General features: G+C 38.6%; 1 protein-coding gene, 1 non-coding gene and 1 pseudogene across 5 annotated transcripts in view; 1 reads left to right on the top strand and 2 right to left on the bottom strand.

The window, feature by feature from the left end:
* Nucleotides 1-21,320, top strand: part of Fto (FTO alpha-ketoglutarate dependent dioxygenase) — a 390,959-nt gene that overhangs the window by 120,279 nt on the left and 249,360 nt on the right. For all 3 annotated transcript variants that reach the window (XM_048355586.1, XM_048355584.1, XM_048355585.1), the window contains exon 4: nucleotides 6,817-6,960. In XM_048355586.1, coding sequence (XP_048211543.1) covers nucleotides 6,817-6,960 — 144 coding nt within the window. The remainder of the gene's footprint in view (nucleotides 1-6,816; nucleotides 6,961-21,320) is intronic.
* Nucleotides 14,672-14,778, bottom strand: LOC125358928. Its single transcript, XR_007212446.1, has one exon. It is a non-coding gene; the product is annotated as a U6 spliceosomal RNA (small nuclear RNA).
* LOC125358454 lies at nucleotides 17,181-18,246 on the bottom strand (annotated as a pseudogene). Its single transcript, XR_007212308.1, has one exon. The product of XR_007212308.1 is annotated as a cyclin-dependent-like kinase 5 (transcript).

Raw genomic sequence — 21,320 nt, 5'->3', positions numbered from 1 at the left:
CCCTGGTTGGGAAAAATACAGTGTCTGAGAAATGTCTCCACTTCCTTTCCTTATTTTATATTTTACTTCAGATAATATGATTTTGAAGGGCCCCCAAAGCGATTTTTCTTTCCCTTTCCCAATTTCTTTTACCCATAAAATCCATGAAATGTGATGTAATGAGGTTCTCCTATGTATGTGAATATTTTTATCTTAAAATTTTTCTTTTCCAAATGCTTAATGTGAAAGCTGACAGAGTCAGACATCATGTTGAAGGCCTTTAGATTTCTCCATAAAGACTTTTCAATATTTTGCCTGAAATCCCAGAAAACTTATAATTAATTTTATAACTTAACTCTGTCAGGGGACTTCGTTTGTCCTGAGTTGCTTGTTTCCAGGCACCTGAGAGCAGCTTCTTATTATAGATTCAGAGCTGGGATTGATTAGTTTCCCCCCTTCTTTTTCTCCCCCCTCCATTTCTTCAGACCATTCATTCCTCAGTGGCTGGGAAAGGAGTGTGTGCTGTGTCAGCAGCAGCTGACTCTTTCTCCCAACAATTAAACAAAGCATCTCTAAATTGTAGAACTCTGCCAGGCAGGCTCTTTTCTAGCTAGCTTTTCTTTCCTAGTAATGTCTATGGTCCTTCAAGTTCTTTCCTAAAGCTTGTCTGGCTTACGCAGCTCCCATTTATAATTATATTGGGAACTTGACTAGGAAAACGTGTACTGAGTCTTCCTGTACCTTCAAGAGTGGTTATTGTGAAAACAGATCTGACCTCTCAGAAACTCCTTAGTGTCTCTTGTACACCCCCCCCCCCCCCCCAGTGTAAGTCTAGATTCTTTACAGGGCTCACAGAACCCTTTGTGCTGTTTTTTGCCTTCCTTCCAGCCTTTGGTCTTGCAAGTCCATGTCACTCATGTGCCACTTTTGTGACTGAGAAGTGATCATTTTCTTTCTTTTAGTCATACTTATTCTGTCTGTGTTTTTCATAAGTCGTCTAAACTTTAAAAGGTTGCACATAGAAGTTATGGTTTAACATGTCCATTTAAGTGTCTAGTGCTTCTTGATCAGTCTCTCTTTTATCATTCACTCCTCCCCCCCCCCCGAACTTATTTCACATGTCCCAGTTCTTCTATCACACACACATACAACCACACACACATATATTGTTCTTACATACTACATGCCATTTTCCATTTGGAATGTTTATTCTCAACCTCTCACCTTCACCTTTTATCTTCTGTCTGTCTCCCTTCAGTTTTAAAAACTACATCCTTGAATGCCGTACATCAGTACAAGCTATAGAAGACAGCATCACTCCTCCCTTTACCAGCTGACCATCTTTAACTTTTGGGGTTTTCCTGCCTCAGATCTGCAATATGGATAGGACCAATAGCAGAGCTGGGCATTTGCAGCTCATGCCTTTAATCCTAGATAATCAGAAGGTTAGGATCCATAGGATCTCCATTTGAAGGTAGCCCAGACAGAAAAGTCTTTGAGACTTCTTATCAAAAATAACCTGTAACAAGCAGACCTTAATGCATGGCTCAAGTTATAGAGTGCCAGACAAGTAAGCTTGAGGTCTTGAGTTCAAAACCAAGTAATCTCTAGGGGGGATAGCATGGGGAAGGGAATAGGGAAGAAAATTACATGGTGGGAACATTGATTTCTTAGCTCATGGCTAAAGCAGTTGGGAATGGAGGCTAAGAAATGGACCTTTATTTAACCTGTGGTGATAATTAATATATTCTTACAAATGAAGAAAATTACTTCCATACAACATTAATTGTGTATGTTATTAAATATTACACATTTTATAATATATTTTATTTGATTACCACTGTAATCTGTACTGCTAAAAAGCATCTTCTGTCTGTCTCCTTGTAAAACTGGTCACATATAGCTTTAAAAATGTAAACAAAATATTTAGTGGCATTTGTTCTTAATTAAATGGAATTATACTTGCCATCAAAAACTGCTGAGCATAAAAGCTCAAGCTAGTTAGTTTTGGGAATAAGTTTGGACATTTTACATTCAGCATTATTTTGCATTTTATTATGTCATTTGCTGCTTTAACAGTTTGATTAGTAGGAATGGGAAACCAAGCACATAGAGGTACTTTAAATCCTTTCACTTTTACTGAAGCTTCAAGGCAAGCAGCAACCCATTGCCTCTGCTTGTTTCCAAAATCACATGGGGCAAGTAATCAGTTATGGTTGCTATGGATAATTACGAGTTGACTTCACTGAGAAAGTGAGCAATACTATACTAAGGCAATAAAAAATTTATCAGACATACAACATTCTCCTCCTTCCACAGCCCAGGGGGAAGACTCCTCAACAAAATATCATTTTAATGAGCTCATTTCAAAGGTGCTAGATTTATGGGAGACACCAGGAAACATTGATTGGAATTGCTTTCTCTGATTGTCACTCTAGACTTTATTGGTGCCATATTGAGAGAAGTGCTGGGATGAAAGTTAGAGGGGAAAGTGGTCAACAGGACTGTTAGACAGTGAAAGTGACCTCTTCCTAAGGTGTCCATATTCAGTGCTTAAATAAAAAAGTGCCTCAAGACCATTGTCTTTGTAGCTTAAAATAATTTTTCTTTAAAGTTACATGATAGCTAATTTGAATAAAAAAGGGACACATTATAAAAACTTTCAATTTTTAAAAAATTATCTTTAAATAATAGTTGTACAAAGGAGTTGCCATTAAACAAAGCTGTTTATGAATATGATGCATCTTGATCAGTGTGGCCCCTTTTAACATTCTCATCCCCCTCTTTGACCCACTCCTTCCCTTATTTTTCTTAATTTTGCTATATATGCAATGGATTCTTGACTGCATTTTCTCCCACTTTCCCCCTTTGTTGGGGATACTCTCCCTTGGCTCCCTGCTCTTTGAAGGTACCCATTTCCTGGTGCTTATTTTGTTGGGCTTTCTAAGGAAGTATACTAAAGAGTTCTACTCATTTTTTGTTTGCTAATTGTTATCTCTTGATCTTAGGATACACTGTATTGAAGCTCTCTGAAGATTTTAGGTTTGACAGATATAAATATATGAATTTTGTGTTCTCATATCAGTATTCTTTTGCTGGCTCAATCTAGTTTGTATTTTGTATGCTACTATTACTCATAATTATTAAATGGTACTTAAGTTTCATCATCACTACTTTATGGACCCTCAGCCTTTTTGTTATATGTAGTTGACTTCTCTCATTATTGCACATAATGTTATTGTATATCAAGACTTTTAAGGAGGGAGCAGCAATAATTTTCTGTAAAGGGTCAGATGATAAGTAATTTCAGCCTTGTATGTCTTGTAGTCAGCATCTTAATACTTACTCGTGTTATTATGTGTAATAGTAGCCATGGGCAGCATATAAATGAAGGAGTATGACTGTGCTTTAGATGATCATTACATACAAAGCAGGTCAATGGGTCTGTTTTGCCTGTGGATATCTTGCTTCATGTCTTCACTCTAGGGCAAGGTTCACCAACTTTCTTGTAGCATGCAGGCAGGTACTACAAAAGAGTGAAGGGGCGGAGTGGGCATTATTACTAGCAGAGAACACACACTTCCTTGAAAAGGAACAGCCACTTCCTACCAGTAGATCTGGTTCAGAAATACCAGAGTTTGTATTTCAAGAATAGCTGGGAATTTGGATTTTTATACAAAATACCTTGATTAGTTGTCAACTAGTTTAGATTTCTTAAGCGAATACAGTGTGGTTGACTTGTGGTCCACAAGTTCTAGTTTAGCAAATTTCATTGTTTGCAAGTGTAACTATGCCTTCTGTATGAAAAATAAATGCCTGTAGAAGAATGCCATTAGACACGAATAGCACCCGTGTAGTGCTGCTGCCAGTGCTGCCAACTCTTATAGTGTCTTTGTCAGACACCAGTCAATGATCAAGCACTTCAGCCTAGAGAAACTTCTCTACTAGGGCTCTTGGAAATTCTTCTTTACCAGGGCTTACAAAAACAAAACAAAACGAGCCACAGTCAACCAATTAGCCATGTTCCCTGATATGGAAGCCATTTAGCATCCTCTTTCAGAGGATTCTTTTTTTTATTTTTACTTTTCTAGTCTTACTTTTTTTTTCTTTCTTCTTTATTTCTTATTTATTTTCTTTCTTATTACAGTTTCATATGTTAGGCCTTGGGTACATTTCTTGTACTGTTTGTTACCTCCACCCTCATTCCCCCCTCCCCCCCCTTTTCCCTCTCCCCCCATGAGTTGTTCAGTTGCTTTACACCAAATGGTTTTGCAAGTATTGCTTTAGCAGTCGTTTGTCTTTTTATCCTCTGTCTCTCGATTTTGATATTCCCTTTCACTTCCCTAGTTCTAATACCAGTATATACAGTTTCCAATGTACTCAGATAAGATACAGTGATAATGGGAGTACAACCACAGGAAGGGGATACAAGAGGATCATCAACAAAAGAAGCTACGGTTTCACATGGCATGTTGAAAGTAATTACAACAATGATATAACAGTCGTTTCCATAACATGGAGTTCATTTCATTTAGCATCATCTTATGCATTCATAAGGGTATAGCTACTAGGCTCTTGTGATCCTCTGCTGTGACTAGCCTAAACCTGTGCTTATTATTCCCTATGAGGGAGACCATAGAGTCCATGTTTCTTTGGGTCTGGCTCACTTTACTTAGTATAATTTTTTCCAAGTCCTTCCATTTCCTTTCGAATGGGGCAATGTCATTCTTTCTGATAGAGGCTTAAAATTCCATTGTATATATGTACCACATTTTCCTGATCCATTCGTCTACTGAGGGGCATCTGGGTTGGTTCCATATTTTAGCTATGACAAATTGTGCTGCAATGAACATTGTTGTGCTGGTGGCTTTAGTGTTTTCTTGTTTGTGGTCTTTTGGGTAGATGCCCAAAAGTGGGGCTACTGGGTCATAGGTGAGCTCTATGTTTAGCCTTCTGAGGAATCTCCATAACGTTTTCCAGAGTGGCTGAACCAGTTTACATTCCCACCAACAAAGGCCTCATTCTAAAATATATGGAGAACTAAAAAAATTAAATTCCTCCAAAACAAAACCACGAAGAACCAACAGCCCCCTCAACAAGTGGGCTAAAGACTTAAAAAGAGACTTCTCTGATGAGGAAATGAGAATGGCCAAGAGACATATGAAAAAGTGCTCTACATCACTGGCCATAAAAGAAATGCAAATCAAAACAACATTGAGATTCCACCTCACCCCAGTAAGAATGTCCTTTATCAAGAAAACTAACAATAATAAATGTTGGAGGGGATATGGCCAAAGGGAACCCTACTTCAGAGGATTCTTTTTTAAAAATGTTTTGGGGATTAAATAGGAAGTGGCTTTGAACTTACTGTGTAATGATATTTCTAAAGAAATCTAATCAAGTGATTGGATTTGAGAAAACTGTCAATATTAGAAAGAAGAGAAACTATGTGCCAGAGCAGGATTCAGTTGCCATTATGGTATTACATTTTAGATTTAAATTTAAGGAACTGAAAAATATCCAAAGTTGGATATGTCCTTAAATGTCATCTAAAACATTCCTCCTGTGCAGAGACCATGAACTTACACTTTCTGGTCTGTTCTTTTTCATTGTATTTAGTGCAGAGTAATGTCAGTGATTCATCCCTTGGTCTGCTCTTATGCAGACTGTATACACACCTGCCCTTATGTCACTTAATAGCCATCTGTTACCCCATTGGCCATGGCCACACTGCAGCGCTTGTCTTTGAGGGCACCAAAGTACAGGACTAGTGTTCATTCATGTCTCTCATTTTGTCTTTATTTGCTTTTTTAGGCTACTCCAGAGGGCACATCTGTGTTGGCCATCTCTTCTACAGTGATGCTAAGCCTTGTGATACTAGACATCCTTTTCTGTTTCTTCTACTTTGTTTTCCCTATCTTCTGTTTCTTAGTTTTGAGAAGGTTCCTACTGTTTCCCTGTTGGAATATGAGCTTTGGGCTGAGGCAGAGTGATATTTTGTCATGTAGAAAAGTAGTCACCTTTTTCTATTTAGCTGAAAAGAAAGAAAAATGTAGAAATTAAAGGAAATGTGTTTTTTCAGTTACTTTTTTGTTACCAACATGACGAGTCATAGTTTTAGGTTTTGCTTTGACCGGTGAATTTGATTATTGGAATTGAGCTGTCCTTATAATTACCATGTATGTTTTACTGGGTCAGAGAATGTTACTCCTATTTTCTTATGTTTACAATTTTTTTATTCATTTTTCAGATTTGAGATTGTGTGTGTGTTTTCTTTTGTACTTTTGATACATATTAATTTTCACAAAAAGAATGTAGAGACTTTCTTTTTCCTATGTTCTTAAACAATTTAAAAAACTAGTCCTTAATTGTTTAGTAGTTGAGTTCTTTTCAGCGCTCTAGACCTTTTGTTTTCTTGAGAGAATTCTTTGACAACCTTATTTAATTTTTGGTTTGTTTAGCTCTTTTCTTCTTTCCTAGATTCATTTTGATAATACTATCTGAAACTTTTTTTTTCTTTTTTGATACAAAGTCTTGGGATGTACAGGCTGGCCTTGAACTCTAGCTCCTCATGCCTCATGAGAGCTAGGGTTATAAGTGTGCCACTATTATCCCAGCCAAAAAAACTTTTATGTTCCTTAGTATCCATGCTTATTTGCTCATTTTTTTGTTTAAAGTTCTTTGACAAAATGTTATGTTAAAATATTCTAGTATGATATAAATATGACATTAAAAGGAAATACTTCAATTAACATGTATTAAACAGTTAAGGTGACAATTGTAAAACCCAGAAGTTCAGATTTAAAATTTCTTTCCTGATTACTTTCTCCTCTACAGATTCTGAAGAAGAAAGTGAGGATGATTCTAATCTTGAAGGCAGAGATCCTGATACTTGGCACATTGGTTTTAAGATCTCATGGGACATAGAGACACCTGGTTTGGCAATACCCCTTCATCAAGGAGACTGCTATTTTATGCTTGGTAATGTTGAGAATCAAAACTATACTATTGTTCTCATATCTGAGTTTAGATTACCAGTACATATTTTGAAATAAACTTTTGAGCATGTTATATTAATAATGAAACTTTTTTGTGATGTTGATGTTGATATATATGTATATATATGCATGTATATATATATTTTTTAAGATACTGCTGAAATTTTACTTTTAGTTTTTACTTTGGTTGGCCTTGGGGCTTGCCTCGGGTTTTTTGTTTGTTTGTTTGTTTTGCCAGTCCTGAGGCTTGAATTCAGGGCCTGGGCTCTGTCCCTGAGCTTCTTTTGCTAAAGGCTAGCACTTTACCACTTGAGCCACAGCACCACTTCTGGCTTTTTATGTGGTACTGAGGAATTGAACCCTGGGCTTCATGTATGCTAGGCAAGAATTCAACCACTAAGCCACATTCCTAGCTACATCCTTGAGCTCTTTTGGTCAAGGCTAGCACTCTATCACTTGAGCCACATCTCTACTTCTGGCTGTTTGGTGGTTAATTGGAGATAGAAGTCTCACAGATTTTTCTGGCTATCTGGTTATGAACAATGGTCCTTAGAGATCAGCCTCTTAGCAAACATTATTGGTGTAAGTCACTGGCACCCAGAAAGATACTGTTCATTTTAAATTTTGTATTCATGTGGTACTGAGAAACCTTACAAATGCTAGGCAAGTGCTTAACTACTGAGCTACATTCCTTATCTTAAGATATTGGTAAAAAAAATTGAGAGTTGCTTTTCTTTTCATTTTGGAAACCAAGTGTAGGGTTTCTAAAGGAAGCAAAAAACTGAGAGTTCAGAGTCTCTAGTATACTAACCGACTATATTCATGATTCTTCACCAGAGCTGCTAATTTATCTGAAGCAATTTAAAAATACTTCTCTCTTTCTCTATGGTTTTAGTAGTGAGAAAATTCTCTTCTAGTTTTGAAGTGATTTTTCTCTCAGAATCTGCTGGCCTGACCACAGGGTCTTTCTCTCCATTTGTCATTTAGTTCTTTAGGAAATGATATTTCAGCTGTGGTTAGGCTAACTTGAACTTTGATTTTTGCTTCTTTGTTCTAAGTGTGTGTGTGTGTGTGTGTGTGTGTGTGTGTTTAGGAGCTGTACTTGTTTTGTAGTGTACACTGTGTATGGCACTTATCCATCTTTTAATTAAAAAGCTGCTCAGTTTTATTTTCTCCTTGGCCCTGTCTTCCGACTATTCAAGATTTATCTCCTATCTGCCTAGGGAAATATATTGGTATGTTGGTTTTAGAGCCAAGAAGAACCAGGGTTCAAGCCCAGTGTTTATGGTAAGAATTAATTCCCACTTAATTTGGTATTTTCCCAGTTCACTATATTCCAGGTACTATGTAAGGTTTTAAGGGATTTATTAGAAGTGTGTAAATCTTGTTCCTTGCCTTTTAAAAATTCAGACTATGGAATATCTCTTCATTATTTTCCAAATTTCAGTCCCTTTCACATCAGCTTCTGAGCTCTTACCATACTATCTATAGTGGAGGTAGCTTATCTCTGCTATCTCCATTACTTATTATTTGTCTTGAAATAAGCTTACTGCTTAAACTTTTTTTTTCTTTGTTGTCAAAGTGTAGTGCAGAGGGGTTACAGATTCATATGTAAGTCAGTGAGTACCTTTCTTGTTCAACTTGTTACTTCCTCCCTCATTTCCCCCCTCCCCCTTTCCCCTTTCCCCCCATGAGTTGTACAGTTGGTTTACACCAAATGTTTTTCTAAGTATTGCTTTTGGAATGGTTTGTCTTTTTATCCTTTGTCTCTCGAACTCTTGACTGAAAAAAATTATTTTAGAGGAGGTTTTATATAATCATTTTAAGTAGAAAAACATCACTTGGCATAACTAGAAATATAATGTAAATTTGAATATAGAGAAACTAAAAATTAGGTGTGTGCTTCTTTTCTTTGCTGGAATGGCAATTTCCATTCTGTGTTCTGTTATGTCTATTAAAAAAGAGATAAGAAATTCTCAGAGAAGTTTAACCTGTGCACTCAGACCAATCTGAGACTTTGTCTTTAATATCTGTAGGTAGACTGGAAGTTAGGATGCAGAGACTGACCCAGTGTGATTTAATGGTGCTCAGTGCTGTATCCCTTTACCACCACATTCTTCTCATGTGGTCATGATTCCTACATTGGTTGAACACTGGTCATACTCTCGTTTCCCATTTGGATGTTGCTTTACAGTTTACAAATAAGTTTCTCTTAAGCAAGCTTACCTCCAAACAGCCTTCAAAAGAACACATTGTTCTTTTCTTAACTAGTTTGCACAAGGTCATTCCATTAGCATGAGGTAGAACAGGGTCCAGAATGGGTTGCAAGGTTCCATGTGCTGTGCTTTGTCTACTGTGAATGGGACCATTTCAACTAGGTTCCAACACACTGAAACTGCTGTCCAAATGCTTTCAGTGTTAAGGTCATCTCTAATCTCCATCTCTCCTGCTTGACCTCAGGAACTAAGTTATTGTTGCTCTTCTGAAATGAATGTCCTTTTCAAGTAATTAAATTGTTATCTTAGTTTTAAATGTTCCATACAAATTTGGATATTTGGCTTCAGTCTAAATGGCTATTAATTTCAGCCAATGAACTGCTTTCTTTGGGATACTTTGCTTAGGAGTTTTTATTGGTAATTAGCAGCTCTAACAGATGAAAGGCAGAATGATGCCCTTTAAAATACCTTTTCCCCCATGTATGAAACTGATAGGTATGCGTTATAAAAGCCCAACTTTATAGTAGGTATATTTACTAACACGTGTTCTCTTCGGGTTAAGAAAGCAGCATGTACTCATTATAGAGAAAAGAAACTGCAGAGTATAAAAATGAAAGAATATGAAAACCAGACTCTGAGTGTTTTTGTACATGTATGTGTTGGAAAGTGTAGTAGCGATATGAGTATCAACTATATTTATTGGGGACTAACAACCAGGATTGTGTTGATCTGCTCAATAACCCTGAGAAACAAGCAATTCTTCTTTAAAAAAATTAATTTATTTATTGTCAAAGTGATGTACAGAGGGGTTACAGTTACATACGCAAGGCAGTGTGTACATTTCTTATCCAACTTGTTACCTTCTCCCTCATTTTTCTCTTATTTTCCCCCTTCCCCACTTCCCTCCCCCCAAATTGTACATTTAGTTTACAGCATACTGTCTTTTAAATATTGCTGTTGCATTGGTTTGTCTATCCTTTGTCTCTACATTTTGATGTTCCCCTTCCCTTCCTTAATTCGAATAAGTATATTTACAATACCTAGGGCATGGAAATCAGTGAAGCAATTATTCTTGAAAAAGAGAGAAGGAGGTTAGGCTGGTGTACTTACCCATAGCTTTTCAACTAGCAAGAAGCACATATCAGGACTTGTCATTTTCTTCCATAACACCCCACACCAGCCACCCTCCCCCATGTGGTGGCCTCCCTACTGACCCCTGCTCTGGGGTTTTTGTGCCCAACTTTCCCTCTTAGTAGGATGCCCCTGACTCACCTAATGGTTTTTCAATAAGGATGAAATGTGACAGTGTTTTATTTGTTTAGTTTTTCCCATTTTTTATATTATTTTTTTTTCAGAATTTAAGATCCAGATTAGCAATGAAAACTTAAATAATTACATCATTCTTTTGATTTATCTGTTACAGGGAATATACATTTTTAAGGGTACACAGCATTTTGTTATTGCATGGTAGGTAAGAAGCAGAAGAAATTAGTGCTGTTATTTTTTAGGTGTTGGTATACAAGATATAAAATCCACTCCTGCTTTCGAAGGTTACCACCTGAACTGTGGCAGGAATAGCATAATCTGTATCCCAAAGTCTACTTTTAGAATACATTTTCTTATGAAGATGTCATGTTTGATTTCTGAAATAAATCTTCTGCAAGTCCTATTAGAAAACAAACAAACAAAAATAAAGCAACCATTATTTAATGCCAACTTTTCTGTTTCCTTTTGCAAATACAAATAGCAAGGAGCCTGTAGAGGGACATGAGCTTGTGCTGCTGTCTGAAATCTGAACTTCATAGCACTTATGAAAAGGAAACAGTTTAGCTCAATTTATAATAATATATTGGTCTGCAGAGGAAGTGCAGACTGAACCCCGCTGTCTCAAGTAAATACTCCAGGGGTGTGTGATGGGGAACGTGTCGGGTGCCTGTAATAAATCCACTGCCCGTGGAAGTGAGTGAAGGCCCTGCTGGCAGTGCCCGAGGACACGCTTAGCTGGGGTTGTCACGGTTTTGCTTTTAAATTGGAATCTTTGCCCTAATCTCAGAGTTAGACATGACCAGATTTGCAAACAGATTTACAATTTTCACTAATTTTCCAACTAGAACTTCAAAACACACTTAGAGAAACAAAACCCACTCTGGTCTTTCTCAGAGTTAGATGATTTACTTCACCACAGATGGTTTCTATAGACTGCATGTAGCCAGGGAGTTAGGGACTTAAGAGTAGCTCGGAGCCAAACTGGTTTGCTTTTTGTGGAACAGATTATACAGTTCAAGGGACATCAACCACTTTATGTTCATTAACCAGGAGCTGGGTGTGGAGGGGTGTTTCAGGACAAAGGTGAGTGGTAGGTAAACATTTGGGGCAAACCCCACTAGTCCCTCCTAATTCATTATTATTTTTTGAACATGTCACTGTTTATAACTATTCTCTCTGGTCTCTTTGCTTTTACTTCTTCAAGGCTAACTGAATCTCACTTTCAAATATCAGTTGTTAGTATAACAATCAGTTCAAAGCTTCAGTTGCCAAGTAAAAATTACACTGTCAAAACAGAAACACATAATAAGACAAAACAACAGAAAATGAAATACATAGCATTTCTGGTTTGTTTTGCTACTTCCCAGAATATTAAAAAGGTGGTAGGGTTTTCTGTCAGGTGACCAGGGCCAGCCTCTCTGCATTGTATATGGATGGGTTCTGCATCATCCATGTACAATGGGATGTTGTATATTGTGCATTGTACAGTGTAGACAGGCATCCTGTGAGCATTAACACCTGCAGTTTTTTCGTCTTCTGTAAAAATTGGTGCTTCTTCTGATACTGGGAGTCAAAATAAGAAAATGATTGTGCTATGCTTGGTAAGCTGCATTTTTAAGTTGGAACTGGCACAAAGACTGGGACCTGGGCCATGGCATGCTGGAGAAGCACTGAGGGGCGGAGGTGGTCGGAGAGTGCTAAATGTCATCCTCTTATCCTGCTTCTTGTCCTTAGTGCTAGCAGCTTTGTACCTTGTGGTTCTACAGGTATATTGCCATAGCCACATAAAGAAACTACAAGAAGGGGAAATCTCATCAATTGGTTCTTGAGGGTGAAAAGAATTAACAGCTGTTCCTGGTGGGATCAGACTCTGTGGTAACCATTCTTACTTTGGTGGAAGCTGACTTAACCTAGAGAGCCTGGTCATTTGTTTTCATATATTATTTTTCACCCTCCATGAAATACATATGGCTTAGAGGCAGCGAGACCAGTGCACTCTGGACATTTGATGTGGTTTAACCTGAAACTATGCCCAGCTTCTACTTTTCAAGTCAAGATGGACACTCTAGTCGCAGGCAGTAGTGTAGCCCCATGGGCAGGAAGAACAGAGGCCTGTTGGAGTTTCGAGTCACATGACAGGACACTCCCTTAGGACTTAAACTGGAGACTGTGGTATCTTTGTAAATCCTCCAGGTGTCCCTCAACCCTGCCATGATTTGATTTAGACATTTTATTCAAAGCAAAAAGCTTTTGTTATGCTTCCCTCTGACCCCGTTCCCTTCCTCCCCCAACCTCTGAGTGACCAAAAGTAAAAAGTACATAAAATTTATGGCTTAATCATAAATTCAAAATAATTATACTTTATTACCTCTCATGGGGTCTTGAGACGTAGGTGCTATGTTCTGCTTTCTGCAGAGGCAAGGGAATAAGAGAAACAGTAATAAATTATGACTTCAGGCTGCAGCCTGTAAGCTTGAGGAATTGCCATTTAAGTGGAAAGTGCTTGAACAGCCAAATGAGCACCTGTCATGTTTATTTTCACTTTGAAAAGTGGAAACATGACAGGAGAGTTTCAACTGCTTGTCCTATATGAACTTGCAGTGAGTGTTCTTACCTCCTGAGGAACTGCAGAATGTACTTCCTGCTGCTTGAATTTTTGCAGGGGTGAAGATATATCTCCCCTTCTGGAACTTTCTGAAATATGTGCTCAAATAGGCTTATTACCTTCTTGTTTTTTCTGTTTAAAAGAGCTCATGGGGGTGGGGAGAGCATGACTTGTGGAATGTGCTGTGAGGACAGGAGTTCCTGAGTACTTGAGAGGATTTACTTCTCGCTTACTCTTTCTGATCATATCCGGGCTTTTGGCTCATTTTTGCTCATTTGTATGTCATTTATGTCTTGAACTTGCCTGACATGAGTGTGATGAGTGTCTGCTGAGGGCCAGGTACTGTGCTGGAAAGTTTGATATATTTTCTATACTCCCCATTACAAGACTGTCAGGAAACAGTCCTATCATTCCAACATTTGTAATTTTTGTTCTAGAAAACAGTATTGATGGGGATGCTGGGTATAATAATGGACACCTGTAAGCCCAACACTCATGAGGCTGAATGAAGCAGGAGGATTATGAGTTTATGTCCAGTACTTCCTGTTTCCAAATAACAACAACAAAATAGAATCTTAACTGCTGGTGAATGGAGGGATGTGAACATGTTTTAAAATATGTTATGGTAATGATTATGTAACATTGTTTTATGGACATACTAAAATACATTGAATTATAAACATATACATACACATACAGACACACACACATTTTTTCCCCCAGGGGCTCTTCCACTTGACAGGTACTCTTCCACTTGAGCCACACCTCTAACCCTTTTGCTTTAACTATTTTTCAGGTAGGGTCTTGCTTTTAGCCTGTGCTGGCCTAGACTGTGATCCTCCTGCTTGATGCCTCCCATATAACTGGGATGACCAGCATGTATCACCACATCCAGATTTTTTGTTCAGATGAGGGTGGGGTGAGGGGAGTGCTGTCTCACTAGCTTTTTTTATCCCCTGGGAAAATTGAAATTATCCTTCTACTTCCCAAGTAGCCAGGATTATGGGTTGAGCCACCCTTCAACTGAATTGTATATTTTTAAATGAGTTAATTGTATAGTATGTGAATCAGTTCTTAATAAAGCTCTTTTGAAAATAGAAAGTACAGCTTAGAGAGGTATAGTACCTCATTCAAAGAAATATACTGAAGCTTCTGTATGAATCCAAGTTTTTCTAAGAACAAAGCTGTTCTTTTTCCCTCTTACGCTCTCTCTCTCTTTCTCTTTCTCTCTCTCTCTCTCTCTCTCTCTCTCTCTCTCTCTCTCTCTCTCTCTCAGCCACTCCTGGGCCTTGGACTCAGGGCCTGAGCACTGTCCTTGGCTTCTTTTTGCTCAAGGCTAGCCCTCTGCCACTTGAACCACAGCGCCACTTCTGGACGTTTTCTGTATATGTGGTGCTGGGGAATTGAACCCAGGGCTTCATGTATACGAGGCAAGCACTCTTGCCATTAGGTCATATTCCCAGCCCATGTTTCTCTCTCTCTCTCTCTCTCTCTCTCTCTCTCTCTCTCTCTCTCTCTCTCTCTCTCTCTCTCTCTCTCTCTCTCTCTCTTTCTCTCTCTCTCTCTCGGTTCAACAGTATATTTTTATTGTTATTTTTAAAAATAATGGAATGATGGAATGCTTCACAAATTTAAATGTCATCCTTGCTCAGGGATCATGCTAATCTTCTTTGTATCATTCCAATTTTAGTATATGTGCTGCTGAAGTGAGCACTGTACTGGTTTTTGAGTCATAGAATCTTTAATATAATACCTGAGTAAAAAAGAATACATATACTCATGTAGACAACCTAAAGCTTGCTAGAACAATGTGTGGCAGTTATACTTTGCATAAATGTACAGGTTGACTATCTCAGATCCAAAATGCTCAAGACTAGAACTGTTTCCATCGTCAGTTTGTCAGGTTTTGAAATATTTGTGTAGATCTTACTATTTGAGCATCTCTAACCTGAAGTCCAAAATGCTCCAAAGTGTGAAACTTTTTAACTATCATAATGGTATTCAAAAAGTTTCCGGTTTTACTACTGAAGGACAGAGTAGGAAAGATGCTAGAACTTATAGGCACAGGAAGGAACTTCCTGAATAGAGTCCCAGGGGCACAACAAATAGGGGAAAGACTCGACAAATGGGACTACTACAAATTAAAAAGTTTCTGCACAGCTAAGGACATAGCCACCAAAATAGAAAGACAGCCAACGATATGGGAAAGGATATTTACCAGCACAGCAACAGACAAAGGCCTGGTATCTGTCATCTACAGAGAACTCAAAAAACTAAGCCCCTCCAAGCCCAATAAACCTATTAGGAAATGGGCAAAAGAGCTAAAGAGAGACTTCACAAGAGAAGATATAAAAATGGCAAAGAAACACATGAGGAAATGCTCAACATCCCTGCTAGTAAAGGAAATGCAAATAAAAACAACCCTGAGATACCACCTCACCCCAGTTAGAATGGCCTATACTCTGAACTCAGGAAACAACAAATGCTGGAGGGGGGTGCGGGGAAAGAGGAACCCTTCTCCATTGTTGGTGGGAGTGCAAATTAGTACAACCACTTTGGAGAACAGTATGGAGGTTTCTCAAAAAGCTCAATATAGACCTACCCTATGACCCAGCCATACTACTCCTAGGCATCTATCCTAAACAGCAAAACCTAAGATATCAAAAAGACATTTGTACTTCCATGTTTATTGCGGCACAATTCACAATAGCCAAAATATGGAAACAACCCAGATGCCCCTCCACAGACGAATGGATCCAAAAAATATGGTACTTATACACAATGGAATACTACATAGCGATTAGGAATGGTGAAATATTGTTATTCGCAGGGAAATGGTCAGAACTCGAACAAATAATGTTGAGTGAGACAAGCCTAGAACACAAAAAACAAAGGGGCATGATCTCCCTGATATATGACTGTTAACAAAGGGAGACGAAGAGACAGTAGAGACCAAGTCTGTGAATACTATATATGTTCATGATACATTGTATATTGTATATATGTCTACCTGACCTAGAGAAGGGATAGAAAAACAGGTCGTAAGATATCACAAGAAATGTACACACTGCCCTACTACGTAACTGTACCCTTTTTGCACAACACCTTGTAAAAAATTTGTGTTCAATTAATAAACAAATAAAAAAAAGTTTCAAGTTTTAGAGCATTTTAGTGTTTGGATTTTTGGACTATGGATGTTCAAGCTGTTGTTCTCTTAATATATGTACTTATATGTTGCTGATACTTTTTAAAACATCAATAGTATTTCATCACACGTGTTAACATAGTAGTTAAAAATGACCTGTATTTTTCATGTAGTATCCTATTCACGGATTTCTACTTTTTTTCATAAACTTACTATGTCCTGTATTTTTAATGTAATTTCCTTTTCATGTTTTTATTACCTTACACATTTGATACATATACTAAGAAATAGAAATTTGAAGATTTGAGGGTGATCTACAATGCAAAATGGAACAACTCCTTGCTACTCACCTCTGTATTCATTTTTTTAGAGATAACTACTTTTCCCTATATTTGCATTTTGTTCTTTGAATAATTATTTATCTTAAGCTTGTGTTGATTATTTTTTCATCTAACAAGGAAAAATGAGATTAGCCCTTTTAAACTGTCTGTTAGTTTTGATGGTTAGCATTTCCTCTTAGTTTTGTTTTCTTAAACTTACCTTTAAAATTAATTTATAGATATTTTCTCATGGGAACTGACATTCTCTTTCAACCATACCAATACTGTGATGTTGAAGGTTGCACTGGGAGACTAGCACACTTTCTTTACAGTTGAATGTGAAGTTTGTAACCCTGGCATAGTGATGCTTATCCATGTGCTATATGTTGTAGACCAGATGGGTGACTGGACCCACAAATGCAAGATCTATCCACTGAAATCACCAAACTTGTGTTAGTTGAATGGGAATATTTAAATGTCAATTCAAGATTTTATACATCATTGAAGATTCAAAATTATGGCATATTTTAACTTATTTGGTGTTTGAGCCATGACTTGTATAGCTTTTTCTTTCCCCCTGCAATTTAGAATTATCCTTATTCTTACTGATGGAAGTAGCATGCTATAGTGGCAATCTTTTTTTTTTTTTTTCAGTTTATGAAATTAAGTAAGTCCACGGAAGGAGTGAACACTGTGGGCCGGGGTGCCTCGGCCAGGGCTGGATCCAGCACAGCTGGTGCTCAACACCCCTCACCAAACCCCGCTCTTCCCCCCCTCCCACGAGGGGGGGGCTTCCATAGGCCAGGCCCTTGCCTGGCCGCCAGGGGGTTCCAGGACCTGGGGGGGCAGAAGTCAGAGAAGTAGGGGTGCTGCAGGGCCTCCTCCGCCGAGATGCGCTGCACGGGGTTGCACTTCAGGAGGTTCTGCAGCAGCCCCTCCCGGTGGCGTTGAGCTTGGGCACGATGTTCACCAGGGACGTGGTGGCTGGGTACATCGGGTAGGGCTCGTAGTCGGGCAGTTTGGTCATCGCAGGCCACTGTTCCTCGGTGGGCATGCCTAGCAGCCGAAAGATCCTCTTCAGTTGGTCGTCCACGTCGTTGCCAGGGAAAAGAGGCCGCCCCGCATTGGCCTGCTCTGCAAAGATGCAGCCGGCTTGACCACATGTCGATGGACGTGGAGTACAGGTTGGCCCCAAAGAGGACATCCGGCGGGCGGTACCACAGAGTGACCACCTCCGCGGAGTAACAGCAGACCGGGTTGCCGAAGGGTCGAGCCAGGCCGAAATCGGCCAGTTTTAGCTCCCTGTTCCTGTTTATGAGGAGGTTCTGGGGCTTCAGGTCCCTGTGTAGCACATTGCGGCTGTGGCAGAATCCCAGGGCTTTCAGAAGCAGCTGGAACAGGAATGACTTCACAATCTCAGGGTCCAGGTCACCATTGCAGCTGTCAAAATACTTCTTCAGGTCCTGATCACAGAACTCAAAAACCAAAGTCAACTTCTTGTCACTATGTAGGACGTCATGAAGCCTGACAATGTTCTTGTGCTTCAGTTCCTTGAGTAGGCAGATCTCCCGGAGTGCTGAACTTGGTACACCCTCATCATCATCATCCAGACTCACTCGCTTCAGATCCACGATCTCATGGGTCTCCCTGTTTTTGGTCTTGAACACTGTTCCATAGGACCTTCTCCAATCTTCTCCAGTTTCTCGTATTTCTGCATCCCGCCGGCCGCGGGGACCCCTACAGGCCCTCGGTTCTAAGCTATAGTGGCAATCTTATGTCACTAATTTTTTATATGACTTTTTAAATGATTTCATGAATACTGGCCTTTTCAAACACGTGTAGCAGCAGTGAGGTTTTCTCTCACTGAATGTGATTTCATTTTTGTTATAACCTCTTGTTTTTCTCTTTCTTGGGATTAAAATTTATTTTTCCTTTTAAATTTTTTATTACCTTCAAATAGATGTAAAAGAGGGTTTCAGTTTAATGTGTTCATTTATGTGTACAATGCATCTTGGTCATGTCATTCTTCCTTGGAATTATCTAAAGGGCTTTTTTTTTTTTTTTTTTTTTTTTCTCTCAAATTTTTATTTTCAAACTGACGTACAGAGAGGTTACAGTATCATACGTTGGGCGTTGGATACATTTCTTGTACTGTTTGTTGCCTTGTCCCTCATGCCCCCCTCCCTCCTCCCCTTCCCTCCCCCCCGCCCAGTTGTTCAGTTCACTTACACCAAACAGTTTTGCAAGTATTGCTTTTGTAGTTATTTCTCTTTTTTTACCCCGTGTCTCTCGAATTTGGTATTCCCTTTGAATTTCCTACTTCCAATACCAGTAAACACGGTTTCCAATATACTCAGATAAGATTACAGAGATAGTGTAGGTACAAACATAGGAAGGTGATACAAAACATCATCAATAATAGAAACTACACATTCACATAGGACGTTGAAAGTAGTTATAACTGTGATATATCACTTGTTTCCATATCATGGAGTTCATTTCACTTAGCATCATCTTATGTGTTCCTAAGGGTATAGCTATTGGGCCTTGTGATGCTCTGCTATAGCTTGCCTAAACCTGTACTAATTATTCCCAATAAGGGAGGCCATAGAGTCCATGTTTCTTTGGGTCTGGCTCACTTCACTTAGTATAACTTTTTCCAAGTCCTTCCATTTCCTTACAAATGGAACAATGTCATTCTTTCTGATAGAGGCATAAAATTCCATTGTGTAAATGTACCACATTTTCCTGATCCATTCATCTATGGAGGGGCATCTGGGTTGGTTCCAGCTTCTCGCTATGACAAATTGTGCTGCGATGAACATTGTTGTGCTGGTGGCATTACTGTGATTTTGTTTGTGGTCTTTTGGATAGATACCCAACAGTGGGGCTGCTGGGTCATAGGGGAGTTCTATATTGAGCCTTCTGAGGAATCTCCATACTGCTTGCCAGAGTGGCTGAACCAGTTTACATTCCCACCAACAATGAAGTAGGGTTCCCTTTTGGCCACATCCCCTCCAACAATTGTTATTATTAGTTTTCTTGATATATGACATTCTTGCTGGGGTGAGATGGAATCTCAATGTTGTTTTGATTTGCATTTCCTTTATGGCCAGTGATGTAGAGCATTTTTTCATATGTCTATTGGCCATTCTCATTTCCTCATCAGAGAAGTTTCTTTGTAAGTCTTTAGCCCACTTGATGAGGGGGCTGTTGGTTCTTTGCAGTTTTGTTTTGGAAGAAGGTAATTTTTTTAGTTCTGCATATATTTTAGAGATGAGGCCTTCTAAAGGGCTTTTTTAAAAAAAAGCATTGTGTCATTTCCAGCACCTAACGCAAGTGCTTCAAATAGTGTGGGAGCTTTTCTTTTTTTTTTTTTTGGTGCTGGGGATTGAACCCAGGACATTGCACTTGCTAGGCAAGCGCTTTGCCGCTGAGCTACATCCCAGCCCTGGGAGCTTAGTAAGTTAAATTATTGAGGTAATGAATGAAACAGAGATTGTCTTTGTTGCCATTTCATGGCAGGTTATCTTGGCCATACTGGCAAAAAACAATATTTATTCTGTCCTTTGAAAGCTCCTGATGGGGAAACGTTTTGAAGTTTCTTCCCCAACGAATGGCCCTTCACCTGATACTTATAGGTCTTCCGAGGCCTATACTTTATTTCCTTATATCTAGTATGAACACTCATGTGACATAATGTTTCCCAACATATTATCCAGATCCATCTGTACATTCCCTCTTAAATCTTCTATAAGAAAAACCCCAAAGGTAAAAATAATGTGTTAGTTTAAACTGAGGACAGGTACATTATAATGAACCATGGGATTTTCTTTTTTGATTTATCAATCATGGAATCACATGCTTCCTGTGCTGGAGAAGTCTGCATCTGGGTTGAGTAGATGGAAATTCTCCCAATGATAAGCAGTTTTTGTTATTGTGGTTGTTGTTTTGGAGACAAGATCTCTCTGTCTTTCTCTAGGCTAGCCTCCAACTTGTGATCCTTCAAGCCTTAGTCTCCTGAGTGTTGGGATTACAATTGTGCATCACTGTGTCCAGCTCTATTGGTGTACAGTCTCAGTGTACTCTATTTGGTTCTCTGTCTCTGTAACATCATTCCTAAAAGTATGAGCTTTGGAAAGAATTGTTCAAGCATTAGACTGTATATTTTATGTGTATTTTCTGTCACATTGTAAAGACAGTGGTAAAACGACCCTTAACAAGACTTTTGACGTTGTTGCTGATCCTGATCAAAAATTTTAATCCAAGGCATGATTGGGACTGAAGTTCTACTTTCTGGATTCAGTCTGTGTTAGATTGTGAGGCCAGACTACATACCCAATATTGGATGATGCATTAGACTTCTAGATCATATTTATCTTCGAGGACCATCAGGCATCTCTTTTTTTCTGAGATAAATATTATAGTCCTTTATTATGCTCATAGTGTAGTTTTATATTTTATCCTAAACTTCATAGGGGCACAAACATCTTTGCTTTCCTTTGTCCACACTGTTCATTTACCTTGTCATAATAGGTAGGTGTGTAACTCAATTACCCTTAAACACCCTCCTGCAAAGGAGGAGTACCAGCCAATCAGTCTTGCTATTCTCTTTCTGCTGCAACTGTTGGTATAGAAGTCTTGCTCACATACTACATACAGCTAAGGTTTGTTTTTTCTAAAGCATAAAATACATTATCTATTTTATAGGTTTGTTGATTTAAAAAATCACATAATTTATGAAATTATAAATTACAAAGCAGCATATAACATTATCCCATTTTTATGATG

The sequence above is a fragment of the Perognathus longimembris genome, chromosome 10, assembly GCF_023159225.1.
Source record: "Perognathus longimembris pacificus isolate PPM17 chromosome 10, ASM2315922v1, whole genome shotgun sequence".
Lineage (NCBI taxonomy): Eukaryota > Metazoa > Chordata > Mammalia > Rodentia > Heteromyidae > Perognathus > Perognathus longimembris.
The sequence above is the reverse complement of the archived record's forward strand: the minus strand, read 5'-3'. Positions and strand labels throughout refer to the sequence as shown.